The following is a 15,610-nucleotide window of genomic DNA, read 5'->3' as shown; positions in this document are numbered from 1 at the left end:
CCATAAACAACCCTGTGAGATAGGTTAGACTGACATCCAAGCCCCACCCCCCCACCCCATAAATGAGCTTCATGGCCCAGGTCCTACTCTGACCCCAGCATCACACTGGCTCTGATAGGATATCACTGTATGCTTTTGTTCAGAAGCACATCCCATTAAGGTCAACACTCCCAGATAAGTTGCACGCTAAGGCTGCTGTCGTATTCATCAGGGGGTGGGGAACTGAATCTGGTTAGCAGGCTGGATCCAAAAGTCTCCCACCCCACAGGCCGCTTTGGCAAGTGAGTGGGACACCCCACCTGTCAGTGCACATGAGGTCAGGTGCTTTAACTTCAAAGGGAGAACTAGCACATTCTAAAATGTGCTCCCAATTCTTCCTTTCCGGCTAGAAGTCTGCACTTTTTGAATTTGTTGCTGCAGGTCTAGTGCTGGATTACACCAGTGGCTGGAAAAGAGGAATCAGTATGTTTTTTTTATTCCCATGTCCATTTTAAGATCCGCCCCCCCTTTCATGCAGATCCTGGTTACTTAAATGTGCATGCACACAGCAAATCAGCCAGAGAAAAATTTGCACACAGCTGTTGAGAGATTCAAAGCCCTCTTCATGCAAATCTACTAATTGCAGTCCTCCAGGAATATAATTTGCATAATGCATAATTCATTTTGTCTTTGGGGGACAAAAGGCCAAAAGAGAGAGAAAGAAATCATGTTGGCTTCTGGGATGTGAGAGTCCCAAATAGAGAAGTCAAGCCACTTATCACTGTGTGACAATGGCAGATATTCAAGAGATCTTGGAGACAATAATTGCACCTGCTTCTGCTTGAGTGTAAATTAAGGGAGGTTCTGGCTTTACTGCACCAAATCAACTTTGGGAGCTTCTGTGCACATTATGAGGATGGTGCAAAGCACTGAAATTAAACAAGAAGCTCTGAAATGCAGCACCAAACCTGTCCCCTGTGGTTGCCATGCTGGCTGGGACTGATGGGCGATGTAATTCGTACACCTGGAGGGCATCAGGTTGGGCAAGGCTCCCCTGTGGCATGAGGTCCCAGGTCACAACCGAACATCTGCCATAAAACTGCTGTAGCAGAACATGCAGGTTGCTGAAAACATCCTTGGCAGATTTGGAGGGAGAAGGGACATCTATAGGACTTTCCCCTATACATTCCAGGGAGTGAGACCACAGAAAGTACACAGCCCAGAATCATAGAATCATAGAATCATAGAGTTGGAAGAGACCACAAGGGCCATCGAGTCCAACCCCCTGCCAGGCAGGAAACACCATCAGAGCACTCCTGACATATGGTTGTCAAGCCTCTGCTTAAAGACCTCCAAAGAAGGAGACTCCACCACACTCCTTGGCAGCAAATTCCACTGTCGAACAGCTCTTACTGTCAGGATGTTCTTCCTAATGTTTAGGTGGAATCTTCTTTCTTGTAGTTTGGATCCATTGCTCCGTGTCCGCTTCTCTGGAGCAGCAGAAAACAACCTTTCTCCCTCCTCTATGTGACATCCTTTTATATATTTGAACATGGCTATCATATCACCCCTTAACCTCCTCTTCTCCAGGCTAAACATGCCCAGCTCCCTTAGCCGTTCCTCATAAGGCATCGTTTCCAGGCCTTTGACCATTTTGGTTGCCCTCCTCTGGACACGTTCCAGTTTGTCAGTGTCCTTCTTGAACTGTGGTGCCCAGAACTGGACACAGTACTCCAGGTGAGGTCTGACTGGAATCCCACTGGACAATTCACCCCTGGCCTTAGGTATTAACTAGGATTAATGCTTTTCTTTTGGCCACGTGCAATAAAAGGGGGGCAACGATTTGTAGGGTGTGTGACTCATCTTTCTATGATGTAGCTAATACCATGCATGGTTGTTTTGCAAAGTTTTTGTGAACTAACCACAGCACTTGCACAGAAACAGGAGCATGCAGTTTACAGGTCTCTGTGTTTCATGAATGCCTTTGGGATTCTGCAGCTCTCCTTACACACAGAAGTGCATTTGAGCCGTGGCCTGCTGGTACCCATTCCTGAAGACGTGGAGTTGGGGAGGGCGGGAGAAAGTTACTAATGCCAAAGATGTACTTTTAACTGGGACTGTTTCTTCTCTCCATGTTGATAAGCTGAGAGAAAAGCTGTGCGTCTCTGTCTGGTGGTGGGGCAGCTTCAGATGAAATGTGGCTATTTGAGATTTTTGCAGTCCTAACACCTCCTTTTATTTCTTTACTGATTTTCTCCTTCTATCATTTATGTTAAATGCCCACTTCCAGACATATTCCAGGCATCATCAAGTATGAGTGAGCCTAGAAAACTGAGCACTCTTAAGAGGTTAATTGAAATCCTACATTTTAAAAATCCAGTGTGTCTCCAAAAAAACCCAACCACACTCAAACTAAAAGGAACAGGCAATGCAGATTGATTAATTTGTATAGTTTAGCTTGGTGCTTTGGGTTTTGTTGTGTGTGTGTTTGAAAAGGAGTCAGCAACAATTCTGGGCCAATTCTCTACTGGCTAACAAGATGTTTTAGTGCAAGGATGCTAGAACGTTCACTGTGATGAGCCAATTAAATGGGACACCTTGGGGAGGTTACAACAAGTAAAAAAAGTGTTTGTGGTCTTGTTTCTGTTTATGTGATTCAGTTATTAAAGGACCAGCTGGAAAAATCCAGGGCCCTGACTTTTCAGGTTGTTGCATGCTTAACCAAAGGATCCATATCTGCAATTAAATGCATATATTGGTGAAAATAACCCTGATAGAAATCCTTTAAATGTTAGATGCATTGTTGACCTTGTTGAACAACTGCTGTTCTGCTTTAACCAATTTTTGTGTGATTTTTGCTTTATTTCTTTCTGCTTCTCTCCTTCCTCATTTCCTGCTCTCTCCCCCTCCCCTGCTAGAAAAACTGATTGAGGGCCTCAAATCTCCTGAGCCTGCACTCCTCCTCCCTGATATCCTGCCTCTCGCTGATCCCTTCGGTAGCACCCCTGATGCTGTGAATGGTAAAATCCTGAAAAGCCTCTCTGGCATGTTTTGTCCTGCATGTTGACCCTCCAGTATTGCATGTTTTGAACCGTGGCAAGCATGTGCCCAGAGGTCAAGCCAGCCAGAGCCCACAAAAAGTGACTTTGGGAGACAGAAGGTCATAGGATGTTGTTCAGTGTTTGGAATTCACTAGCCTATCGCTGAGTCTGCGAATCAGACATGTGAAGTTCCTTCACCCTGGGCATCACTGCCAAACCATCCCCTTCCCTTGTTCCACTAATTCTCCACTTTCTGTAATCTATCACTTCTTCCTCTCATTTTTATCCTTCCCAAGTGGGAAACTCAGGCCAGATCTACATGTGCAGCAAAAATGGGGTGGTAGAGTCCTGATGTAAATGGACTTCAAATTATACAGGAGGGCAGGAAAGGTTCATTCACTGGGCAGACGTGGGGAATCTTTGGCTCTTCAGATGTTATTGAACTTGCAGCTCCAGTCGGTGCTAGCAAACATGGTTGATGGCTAAGAATGATGGGAGTTGTAGTTCAGCAGCATCTGGAGAGCCAAAGGTTCCCCACCTTGGGGGGGGGGAAACCAAATCATTGGCTGAGCTCAGATAAACAGAAGTATGAGATTACTTTACTCCATATATGCCCACTTGAACTCTTTGATTGGCAAAACTGGCATTGTTACAGGTGCCACGTAATACCTGTCCAGTATTCGTAAGAATTTGAAATTTTAGTGTGGCAGCACTGGATCTCCCTGCCTGTGGATATCAGGCTTGGAGAGGTTCCTTTCGCAGCTCTTCGCAATCTCTTTTTGTTTTAAAGAGCCTGAGCAATTTAGCACTGTCAGCAAACTTTGCTACCTCACAGCTCACCCCTAACTCTAGATGGTTATGAGCAAGCTAAAAAGCTCAGGTACCAATTCTGATCCTTGGGAGACTCCACTTTCTACTTCGTTCCATCCAGAGAGATGTCTATTTATCCCTCCTCTCTGCAATCTACTAACTTAACCCATCTCTGATCCACCAGAGGGCCTCACTTCACCCCCCTCCCCACTTTCCTGCTCTGAAATGATGCGTTCACCTATTTCTGCTGTGTTTCTTCTTGCATTCTTAGAAATGGTTTGGCATGCCTGGGTCTCTCTTGCTCTTGAGGAGCCTCAGTGCTTTTATCCTCAGATTTTTGTTTCTCTCTGCTGCATTCTTTCCCTTGCTCAAAGACTTAAAAGCCCGGGATACGAAACACCCTCTGGCCCTTGCAAGCCTAAGCTCCCAGAGCATCCTGAATGGGCCGAGACAAGACTGGCTGGCTGGCCTAGTCCATCCTCTGGTCTCCCTTGTGTCATATCTTCCCTTCACAAAGCTGAGAATCAAATTGGGGTTTTAAAAGCTGTGCATGTATGGAATAGCCATAAATATATACCTGATGTTCCTTTTCCAAAAATGTATCTTGAAGGGTGCAATTAAGCCACCAGTGTTGCAAGCACATCTTTTTTTCAGTTCAATGCATGCCATAATCCTGGACACTTTTTGAAAGCTAAAGAGACCCTTCCTAAGCATTTTAAGTAGCAAATTATTTCCAGCTGCCTATTTGCCAGAAGAAGAAATCGAACCAGCTACTGAAGTTTCATGACATGTTAAAGCCAAGCCTTATAATGAAGCTGAATCACAGGAGTCTGGGCTGCATGCTTCCGTTTTTGAGACTTGTCTACATGTGTTAGAAAACACATGGGGGCAATAAGGAACGTGAGCCTGACAGGCTCCATCTGCTCATCCCTAGCAACGAGAGAAGCTCTGCTGTGCAGAATCCATCCGAATAGCACAGCTCAGTGGGCAGGGCCAGTTGCCCAGGGCGTCCCCATCTTCTTGCACCATCTTCGCCTGGCCAAAGGGTCAGGTTGAAAGAACCCCTGCAGTTGTCCCTGCCCACATGATTCTGCATCCTGGAGGGGCATGGAATCTCCTCCCGTGGCTGTGGCATTGCTGCTGTCAGAGGTACGTCTGGAAAGGAACCTCACTGACACTCGGAAGTTTGGGCTTGCACAGGTCTGCCAGTGTGCTGGGTCTTTCTTGTTCTGTGCTTTCCTGGGTGTCCAGGAATGCACAGTTGTGCCGATGGGAATATCCCTTTGAAAATCACCCTCGGACTAAACTGACATTTAGTAGTGGGCAATCCAGATGTTGGAATGTCTCTGCCTGCAGTAGGATGTCCAGGGCTTAGTGTTTCAGGCTATGGCCTTCTCTTCCTTTCTTCCTCTGCTGAACCTCACCTAACTTTGGCTTCTGCTCTGTTCCTTTGTGCCTTCGGAAAGGAAAAGCTGAACTAACAGTTGAGAGTCTCATCCCAGGCCTTGAGGCTCCTGTGTCGCAGCATATATCATCGCAGACAGACTCTGTGGCTTCAAACAGAGCAGGTTGGTGGGGGCTTGAGCTCAGGCGGGCCATGATGTCAAGCTGGTGACATCATGATGAAGAAATGGGTGGGCTTCTGTGTCTTCCAGTCTCAGCAATGGGGCATTGCCTGCAAGCTGAACTTTTCTTTAGAGTGCTAATTTGAAATCTTAAAAAGATCCATACACCTTCTCTGGGGTATATATATATGCGCACAACCTCTCTCCAAATGCTACACATTTAAATAAGGCAAAGTATTAAACAGCATAACATTCTGCAATCTGCAGCCTTGGCATTGTCAACACCACGCTCTCACAGAGCTAACAGATTAGAATCAGTCTCATCTACAGTTCAGCCCAGAGTGCTGTAGCTGTAATCCTCCTATCACATTGAATTTCAACTCCTTAAAATCCAGAGCTGTTAAATAAGCAGCAAGGCATCTCCCAAAGCCCTTTAAGCTGATATTTTTAAGAACACCACCACCACCTGAAATCAATTTATTTGTTCAGAGGCTGCTTGTATATGCCGAGTCCTTTCAAAACGACTAATTTTGGCCTCACTTCAGCCCAGGATTTTAAAAACTGATGCATTAAAGCTCAGGATGAGTTGCAAGCAGACAGCTTGCCAGGTGTGACTGCTAACCTCCTCTTCTCTGTACTGTTTTCTTGCTTGCTAACCGGGGGACCATCAGATTCTGTCACTGGGGAGGACTCCCTGCTTGACTGCTCTCTGCTTTCTAATCCTGCTGCTGACCTTCTGGATGAGTTTGCTCCTTTAGCCGTTTCAACCCAAGCTCACAAAGGTAAAGTACCTTTAAGTGTTGTGTACAAATGGGAGAGGAGGTTGGGGAATGTGAGAAATGTGCAACATGAAAGTGGTGGAAGCATCTGTGTTGAAAGCTGTGGTGGTCCCTGTGTGCCAAGGCAGGATGGTGGTTCAATTAGCAGGATCCTGTTAATTCCAAATTATTTTTGTGTGCCAAATGACAATGCCTTCATTTCTTCTTTCCTGGGTCCAGTGTGATCTCTTAACATGAGTTTCTGGGGGCTGGATGGGGGTGAACCCCTACGTTGGCACGCCCTTCCTCTTCCTTTCTCTTCAGATCACAGTGCAAAACTTCCTTCTTCCATGAACATTTTTGTCATAGCTCTTTCACAGTTGATGCAGCTTAGTGGCCAAGTGTTTGAGCTGCAAGTTGGGCTCATAGGAAGTGAGCGACACACTATTTCAACCACGCCCAACCTGGTGCCCTCCAGATGTTTTGGGCCGCAACTTCCATCAGCCTGGGACAGCCTGGCCATATGATTCTCAAGCTGACAGGAGCTCTGCTGTGCTGCCTGGAGATGGTGGGAACTGCAGCTCAGACAGGTTGAGGTGCCAAGTTGGGAATTTGCCCAGCCTGGTCTGAAATATGGGCTTCAAAATTGCTGGCGTTCCTTCAGCGCTTGCCTGTGGAGTTCTTTCTCTTCCTCTGGTCTCTCCATCCTCACTCTCTAAATGTAAGCTGCTTGTGGGGCAGGCCCACCAACAGAGGCGAGCAGCTGTAAACCTCTGGCAGTTGAATCCTTTGGGTGTAATCTGATATCGAGGGCTGCGTGCCTGTGCTCCACTTGGTTGTGTCAGATGTTGCTTCTCAGCATCGTTTGCTTGTGTTCCCCTGTAAAGAGCAGGGCCTTTTCATTGGTGGCTCCCTGCTTGCGGAATGCTCTCCCTGGGGAGGCTCGCCTGGCACCATTGTTGCATATCTTCAGGCACCAGGCAAAAAGATTCCTTTTTAACCAGGCCTTTTGCTTTTAACTACTTATGACCTTTTAGAGAGGGTGGGTTATTTTAATGTATCACCTCCCTCCCCAGTCTTCATGTGTGCGGGTTTGCTCTGGGTCGCCATGACATAAAAGCAACTAATACATTTAATAAATAATAATGATGGTGATACGTGCCCTGGATGCACATGGCTAGCACTAAATAAATTAATTGTCCTCTTGGCACACATGCAGTGCTTTAGGAACGGCTGACCGCTGCCATGTGTGTTTCGCAATGTAGCTTCAGGCCTTTGGGAATGAGCTTTCCAAATCTGGCCTGGTCCCACCTCCCCAGCCCAGGCTGGCCATTGGCTCTGTGTTGGGCAGGAAGGGATATAAGGACTTCTTTCCAAGCTGAGCCTTGCTTGAACATAGGAGGAAGTGAACATAGTAAGCTGCCTTATACAGAGTCAGACCATTAGCCTGTCCAGAATTGCCTGTGCTGACCTGCAGCAGCTCCCAGCCCTATATGGAGATGCTGAGGATCAGAGGCACCAAGTGCCGTGCAACAATTGGGGGGGGGGGCTCTTCGCGTGCACGTGACATCACACGTGCAACACCCCCATGTGATGTCACAAGTGTTGGAAGGCGGCCATGAGGCCCAGTGATGCCCTCCGTCACTGCAGGGAGGCCTGGCAAGGCCCATCCCCTCAAGATTTTTTTTGGGGGGGGTCAGCCCCATCACCACATACTTTGGGGAGGGGGGGCTGAGCTGTCCTCCACCCCATAGAGTTGGCACATATACTGGAGATGGAACCTGGGACCTTCTACATTCAAAGTGGGTGCTCTGTGGCTGAGCGACCAGATCTACTGGAGCTCCAGCACATCTTGCGTTTCTGGCCTGGCTTTTCTACCCCTGGCTTGTTCTCTGGTCTTGCCCCCTGGTGGGGCTCTTTGCCCTCGCAGCTCTCAGTTCCTGGCTCACTCCACACTGCCTGCATGTGGCCCAGGTGAGCTTTACCCACCAAGCGGCAATAAAATACTCCTCTTGGTATGGGCTACATCTGCCTGGAGTTCTAGTACATCAGCATCTTTTCCTGGGCATAATGAAGCATGAGCGACAAAGGAAATTGTTATGAGCAAGAGCACCAGTTTTATGTTTTATCAGTAGTTGGATGTGCAGTGAGCAAGTGCAACGGGAATGGATCCATGTTGCTTCCACTGGAGTAAGAAACGAAGAGTGGTTTACAGTTCTAGCTTGTTCTGAACATTAGGATGAGGTTTCTGAGGATAGGAGCTGTTTGCTAGTATAACAGCTAACCTCAGAAGGTGGTAGGCTCTCTTTCATTCGAGGTTTTTAAACAAGGGTTAGATGGCCATCTGTCAGGGATTCTTTAGTTGTGGTTCCTGCATTGCAGGGGGTTGGACAATAGTCTCTATATATAACAAAAGAATTAAAATTGGAGACCATCAACTAGCCATTATGGAAAGATGTCTTGTTAATTCCCAACATTAGCCTGGCAGAATAGAAGAGTTTTCAGCAGGTGTTTAAAGATTGACTCAGAAGGCACCTGCTGAATCTCTAGTGGCAGAGTGTTCCACAGGGCAATGTTCTGTTTTGAATTGCTGTCAGATGAGCCTTTCCAGCTTGTGGGATGACCAACAACGCTCTTGCAGATGATCTTGGTGATCAAGATGGGATATAAGGGTTTAAGTGGCCCTTAGGGCACCCTGGACCGAAGTTGTTCAGGGCTTTGTAAATTAATACAGGGACCTCAGACCTGGCTTGGCAGCAGATGAGCTTAGTTAGGGTTAGTTAGGATTCCTTTGGTCTCTATGTTGGAACCTGGGTGTGGGAAGAAGCGAAAGCATATGACATGATCTGCTTAATTTCAAAATAAGCAAAATAAGCATATGACATGATCTGCTTAATTTCAAAATAAGCAAAATAATGCAGGGAAAGGGGTCTTTCTGTGGTCCTCCAGATGTTGTTGGATTCCAACTCACCCACCCCAGCTAGCATGGTCCATAGTTGGGGGTGCTGAGAGCTGTAGAATATCTGGAGCTTCCCCATCTCTAAAAAACTCCTGGTCATTCTTTGGCATCCTCTTGGTGGAGGTAGAAATTAACAATCTTTGTTTAAAAGTTTTTTGGGGGGATGTTACAGACATTGCATTTCTTCCAGTCAGTAGCACTTTGAAAGCGGATTTGATTCCTTGGAGAAGTTGCCTTACTCTTGGGGGGGGGGTGCGCGCGCGCGCGCGCAAACTGTCTGAAGCTGGTATGCTGAGTTTCTTTCTAGCATCACCTTATGCCACTAGGAAGCTCTGCCGTTGCAGGACCACTAAGTGGCAGCTGCTTTTGCTGGGGGTTTGCCACTTTTCAAAAGTGACCCGAAGGGGTCTCTTGTCAAAATCTGTGCCAGAACTGAAACCACACCTGACAGCTCTGGGCCAGCCTGAAATAACCCCTTGCCCTCCACTGTGAGTGCCTTGGGAGCATGTGGGAATGTCACTGAGCTCGTGGCTTGGAGGAGGAGCCCTGTTTTCCACAACTGTGGCATCTCGAAGGGGGTGGTAGACCATGTCTGCCTTCACAAATGGTGTTCCCACCATGAGTCTGCATTCTGTGAACCGCCCTGAGACCTCTGGGTGTAGGGTGGTATATAAATTCTTTGCAAAATTATAATAATAAGTCTACCAGAGGCCCACACCCTCTTGGTGGAGCAGAGCGTTGACTCATCTGAACCAGGGCTTGGGCTTCCCTCTCTCCTCACTGCCTTTTCTCGTGCCTTGTGAGATCAGGTCCCTGGGAACGTTACTAACTCTCTAACGCAGCCTGGCTGCTTTCTTTCTCACAAAACTGCCTCTGCTGCCGCTGCCGCTTCTGTTTATTTTTCATGTTTATACCTCGCTCTCCTTTTTAACTCGTAACAATTTAAAGCTCCACCTTCCAACCTTGCCTTTGCTCGCCTGGTGTGTCCTCTAGCTGTTTGGGACTGTGATGGGAGCTTTTCGACCCAAACAGCTGGAAGACATGGCGGGTTGGGTCCGCTAATCCTTCTTTGCAACAAAACACATGCAGCTAATGTTGTTTTGGTGGTTTCTAACCAGCTTTCTCTGCTCTATCTTTTTGCTCCTTTTTAAAACTTCCACCCCTCTCCCCATCGTGCTGCAGAAGATACTAACCTGATCTCTGGCTTCGATGTCCCTGAGGGCTCTGAAAAGGTGGCAGGAGACGAGTTTGACCCCATCCCTGTGTTGATATCCAAAAATTCACAAGGTAAGCAGGCAGACTGGGGGTGACTTGAGATTTTAAGGCAGTGTCTTTCTTTGTGGTAGCATGTATGGCCTGAAACTAAACCTGAGGCTCAAGGCTTGCAGGGTCTCCATGCCTGAGCCCAGTTTTCTTCAGCTTCCATAGTCTTGGCAGCGCTGGGCTCCTTTCAGTTCCCACTTGTTGTGACAAGGACACGTTGAGGAGAGGTGAGCATCCCAACATCTTGAGTAATAAGAAAATTATTTTGGAATCTGGCATAATAGTGTTACTGCCCCAAATCTCCTGATCGTAAGCGGGTGGGCGGAACTACCTCTAATCATCTCCAAAGGACCCTTGTGATTTAGAACCAAATTCCAGTATTCAAGATTTGGTTAGGCTCCCACCAGGGGCCTATACCAACCCAATGAGATTTGCAGTTGATTTCCATCACTACTCTATGGCTCCTTCCAATGCCACACCCTATTGGTTTAAAAAGCAGATTGCAACTTAGAATAATTAGGAGACAACCACCCACCTTGTGCCCATGGAACTAATCCTGAGGGTCTTTGAATCCTGACCCAGAGTTCACTGCTGAGAATAGTTATAATACAAGCTTGATGATTTGTGGTGGAAGGAATCAAGGGGTAAGGCCTCTTGGCCAGGTGACCCATTGGATTAACAGACCCTCTCTCCCACGCACTGCCATCCTGATTTTTGACTGGGAGTTTCATATAGGCCCAACAGCACAGAGTTATATTCTAAAACACAACACACCTTAAAGCTAGAGAGTGTATTGGGGTGCTGGGCTGCAGTTGAACATTTTGTCATAAAGGGATGCGGGTGGCGCTGTGAGTTAAACCACAGAGCCTAGGACTTGCCGATCAGAAGGTCGGCGGTTCGAATCCCTGCGATGGGGTGAGCTTTGTTGCTCAGTCCCTGCTCCTGCCAACTTAGCAGTTCAAAAGCACGTCAAAGTGAAAGTAGATAAATAGGTACCACTCCAGCGGGAAGGTAAATGGTGTTTCCGTGCGCTGCTCTGGTTCGCCAGAAGGGGCTCAGTCATGCTGACCACATGAGCCAGAAGCTGTACATCGGCTCCCTCAGCCAATAAAGTGAGATGAGCGCCGCAACCCCAGAGTTGGTCACAACTGGATCTAATGATCAGGGGTCCCTTACCTTACCAAAGCAGCTGTGCAGAGAAAACATGGAATGTAGACCATGAGCAGCTGAAAAGGAGCAGGGGCATCTTTTGATAAGACATGCGTAATATTGAGGCCTCCATGGGAAGACATAGAAGCTCCCTGTTGAATAAGAATTTGGTGCTCCACAACTATGGAAGTTGCCTTTCCCCCTTTGTCCCATTGTCCATGCGCAAAGGACTCCCCCTCTCAATTTTTGTCATGGAGCCCTTCTCGGTAACAGATTCCTGCTCTAATATTTCCTTAACACTGTTGTAAAATCATCCTAGGGAAGAGGATACTAAATGAGGTTGCTTAGAGAGGGAGGAGCTCTAGATCTAAGCCGCTGACCCTCCATTTATTCTGTTTACTTTTTTCACGTAATCGATACACTGCTTGACTGTAAAAGCAAACAAACCTCAATAAAATTATCAATAAGAAAAACCAACAATAATTTAAAACTTTGAAAAAGTTAAAACAAAAATAGACCAAGTACAGATTAAAATTCGCATCAACTTTCTGGACAGGCTTGTCTAAACAAAAACGTTTTTAGCAGACACCTGCCTGACTTCTATAGGCAGAGAGTTCTGAAGTGTAGGTGCTGCCACACTTAAAGGTAAAGTTAGTTCTCCTGTTGACATCTGTATCAGGAGTGGAATGCCACAGGCAGAGCCGCTGCTGGCTGACTTAACTTTTTAGAAGGGAGCAGCTGAGACCTTTGGTTGTTGGAATCTCTCTTCAAAAACCACATGGAAGACTGTGTCTGCAAAACTTTCTGCATCTATCTACTGTAACTCCAAGAGCCACGCTTGTGTAGATTCCAGACTGCTGCTGCTTTCTCTAGTTTGTAGCTTGCTCTTCCTTTTTGTTTGCTTGTGAGCGCATTTTTCATTTTATTTATTGAAATAAAAAAGCTAACTTTTAATTCCCTTTAATTCTCTTGCTCGATACTGAATTGCTATCTCTCACACTTTCAGGTGGGCATTCTAGAAACAGCAGTGGAAGCTCTGAATCCAGTCTTCCCAACCTAGCCAGGTCTCTTCTGCTAGTGGATCAGCTCATAGACCTGTAGCAGCCACTCAGTAACCAAGGCGGTTTCTGTAACGTACCTTAAATCCAATGTGGTTTTTTTGTTTTGTTTTGTTTTTGTTTTCCCAACGGAGCTAAATCTTTAGTTGTCAGGTGATTTTGTGTTCCTGTTGTTGTTTTGTTTAAAAATAACCCTGCAGATGGAAGGAGCCCACACCCTGAACCCCAAATCATGGCCCCTCTCTTGGGACTCCCCTGCCCTCCGTCTTAGCACGTCCTTGATGCAACTTGCTACCTTGTGCACTTCTCTCTACTAGCCTATCTCTAATGGGAGCACCACTGTTTATTAACCTCTTTGCTATGATTTCACCTCCCCCTCCCCACCAGCTCCACTGGAACCATTAACTGTACATGAATTACGTGTAACATACAACTAATACATCTGGGGGCCCCATCCCGCCTTAGTCTAGAGAATGCTAACCAAATGGTATGTCAACTTCTTTTCGTAATCTAAAACCAAGAAGGAGAAGGACCGTGAAAATAAGTCACCATTGCCCCTCTCTGATGTGCAAGGGGGCAGGGGCTCTCTTTGTAAGGCATTGGGGCAGGACTCTGGGCAATGCCTCCTCCTCCACAGCTAAAACTGTGCTTGAGATCTGCTGAGTAGATACCTTTCCAGCTTGGAAAGTGGACATTTTGCTCCCTAACCAGCATTCTGCAGTGTGCTTAGGAATGGGCTGTGCTTAATAAAATAAGATTTAAAAAACAACAACACCCAAGCTATGGAAATTATCCATCGCAAAATAGTTAAACGTAAAACATCATAATGTCTAAAAAGCATGGCTAAGGTTTTTTTTTCCTGTTGGATGAATCCTCAGTTGAAGAGGGCATTTGTAGCAACGGATGTGTACTCTGGTGGAGGGCTTGGCCTGTAGAGGAATTCTGTAAAATTAATGTACATGTCAGACATTCCTGCGGGTGAGGTCGTTTTTGGTTTTTTTCTTTTGGCTGTCTCCCTATGTTGCAACTAGGTATAGTGTTAACACAGTACTATGGAGCCATTTCCCCCCCTTCCCAGTAGGCAAAGGACTGTAATCTTTCTTTAGATCCTTCAGTCTCTGTAGAGCTCGCATGCACACCTTGTCAGCCAGTTGAGAGTAAGTGCTTTCCAGCTTAGGTGTACCTGAATGGGTTTTTACCTTTTATTTCCACCTTGATATGCTCAGTTTTGTCAAACTACTGGATAGAGTAAACTTGTTTTCATCGGCTTCTGATCTTCAAGTCCAAAGTTAACTTGCCACTCTGAAGATGTTCTTCTGAACGGAAGGACCTACCCTGACTCCATAGTGGAATAATTATTAGCTTAATGCTAACTCTGTGTATGTGTATGTAGCTGTATTGGTAAAAAGTGCAGTTTTCCCATGTGTGAAAGTATGAATGACTAAATTTATAGATGTATCAGCCTCTCCTACAAGAAGGAAAGACACTTTGATGACGTCCCCTGAGTATTCCCCCTTCCAGCTTCCCCCCCACCCCTTCTAAATCTCCCCCTCAGAAATTAGCTTAACAAATTCTGTAAATAGGATTTAATCGTCATGTCCGTTCTCTCTGAATCTTTCTAAGATCTACATGCACACTTCATGATAAAAAGTATTGCTTATGTGTGATGTGTCCATTTCCGTGTTTCTGCTGCACTTTCCTGATGATTTACATGACAGAACTATGGAAATTATCTTAGTAAAATTGTTGATAGATCTTTATATTTTTTTGGGAGGGGGGTGGGGTTGTTTTGACTTCTGAATCCCGAAGCACAGGCGACCGGGTCTGGATTATGTGGACAAAGCTTTAGATAGAACGTTATTGTATAGTCAGATACTGAAAAATATATGGAAAAAAGAATGGATTTTTTTAAACAAAGTAACCACCTGCTGTGTATAAGAAACCAAAAAAAAAGAACATTTCTGTGAATTAAAGTACTTTTAAAAAAGAATGTTTAACATTTTAAGTCTACTTGAACTTGTTGAAGAGTTCTGGACACAGAATAATGGAAGTACCTGGTTGCTTGAGGACAGTGCTGTGAGCAAAACAACTGTGAGTGTTGGGACCTTTTAAATTTTTGTTTTGTTTTGTTTTTCGAAAAATGAATCATGCATCTGGATTGGCAAATCTAACATGGTGGAAATAATTTATCCTGTACTAAGGTTTATGAATTGACCAAAAGTCATTGAAATGACGTGTAGCAGATTCTTTAATAAACAGCGCAAGACTGAAATTCTGGGAATGATTATTAGCCTGTTGCAATATATTGCGGGAGGTTGAAGTTCCTTTTTTCAAAAGGGTGATCAAGTATAGGGTGTGTGGGTGTGTTGCAAGGCTGCCCTTAGGCAGAATCAGACAGTCTGCAGCCCATTTTGGAATACCAGTAAAAAAAGGCAGGGAACAAATATTTTGATTATGATCATGCGAGGCATCACCTGGATTTTCTGCCTCCAGGACCAAAATGTCTTTGACTGCTGAAACGTAATGTCCGGGGGAATGACTTGATTTCTCATATCCTTAAAGACAGGGATAAAGGTGTGTCTTCTACTCATGCCATGAGCCCCAATCTCTGTCCCTGTGTCTTTACGGGGGGAAATATTTTTTCCAATGAGTTGCTTAAGCAGCTGCAATTGATGCAGACCAGCAGCTGGGAAATGCAATGGTCTAGGCTGACAGCCTTAGTTGTGATAGACCTAGGGTAGCCAACACCCGGTGCCCTCCAGATGTTGTTGGCCGCAAGCTCCCATCAGCCCCAGATGGCATGGCGAATGAACAGGGTTGATGGAATCTGTAGTTCAACAAAGTATGGAGAGCATTCTATTGACTTCCCCAGCAGTCTGCTGGAAAATCACTGGGGAGAAATTCAGCACCAGAAGTGGCATCTCTGTTGTTGAATTTCTTGCTGTCTGAGCTAGTTATTTAATATTTCTGATGTGTGTATGTATACTTTTGTTTTGTAAATTGTGTGGCCTGACTTCTGTCTTGCACA

General features: G+C 45.8%; 2 protein-coding genes across 10 annotated transcripts in view; one reads left to right on the top strand and one right to left on the bottom strand.

Moving 5' to 3' along the window:
- Positions 1-15,610, bottom strand: part of ANTXR1 (ANTXR cell adhesion molecule 1) — a 261,071-nt gene that overhangs the window by 31,206 nt on the left and 214,255 nt on the right. The window lies entirely within an intron of this gene.
- The window catches only part of AAK1 (AP2 associated kinase 1), a 101,001-nt gene that overhangs the window by 68,964 nt on the left and 16,427 nt on the right, over positions 1-15,610 (top strand). For 3 of the 9 annotated variants that reach the window (XM_081017287.1, XM_081017288.1, XM_081017286.1), the window contains 4 exons: positions 2,898-2,999; positions 5,297-5,398; positions 6,067-6,177; positions 10,295-10,399. The exons of 2 other annotated variants lie outside the window; for them this stretch is intronic. In XM_081017287.1, coding sequence (XP_080873413.1) covers positions 2,898-2,999; positions 5,297-5,398; positions 6,067-6,177; positions 10,295-10,399 — 420 coding nt within the window. Of the gene's footprint in view, positions 1-2,897; positions 3,000-5,296; positions 5,399-6,066; positions 6,178-10,294; positions 10,400-12,530; positions 14,855-15,610 lie in introns of those variants that run through there. 4 more of the 9 variants (XM_081017294.1, XM_081017289.1, XM_081017290.1 and 1 more) reach the window with 4 other exon arrangements.

This window comes from Podarcis pityusensis, assembly GCF_964106645.2.
Source record: "Podarcis pityusensis genome assembly, chromosome: 8".
Classification (NCBI taxonomy): Eukaryota; Metazoa; Chordata; class Lepidosauria; order Squamata; family Lacertidae; genus Podarcis; species Podarcis pityusensis.
The sequence above is the reverse complement of the archived record's forward strand: the minus strand, read 5'-3'. Positions and strand labels throughout refer to the sequence as shown.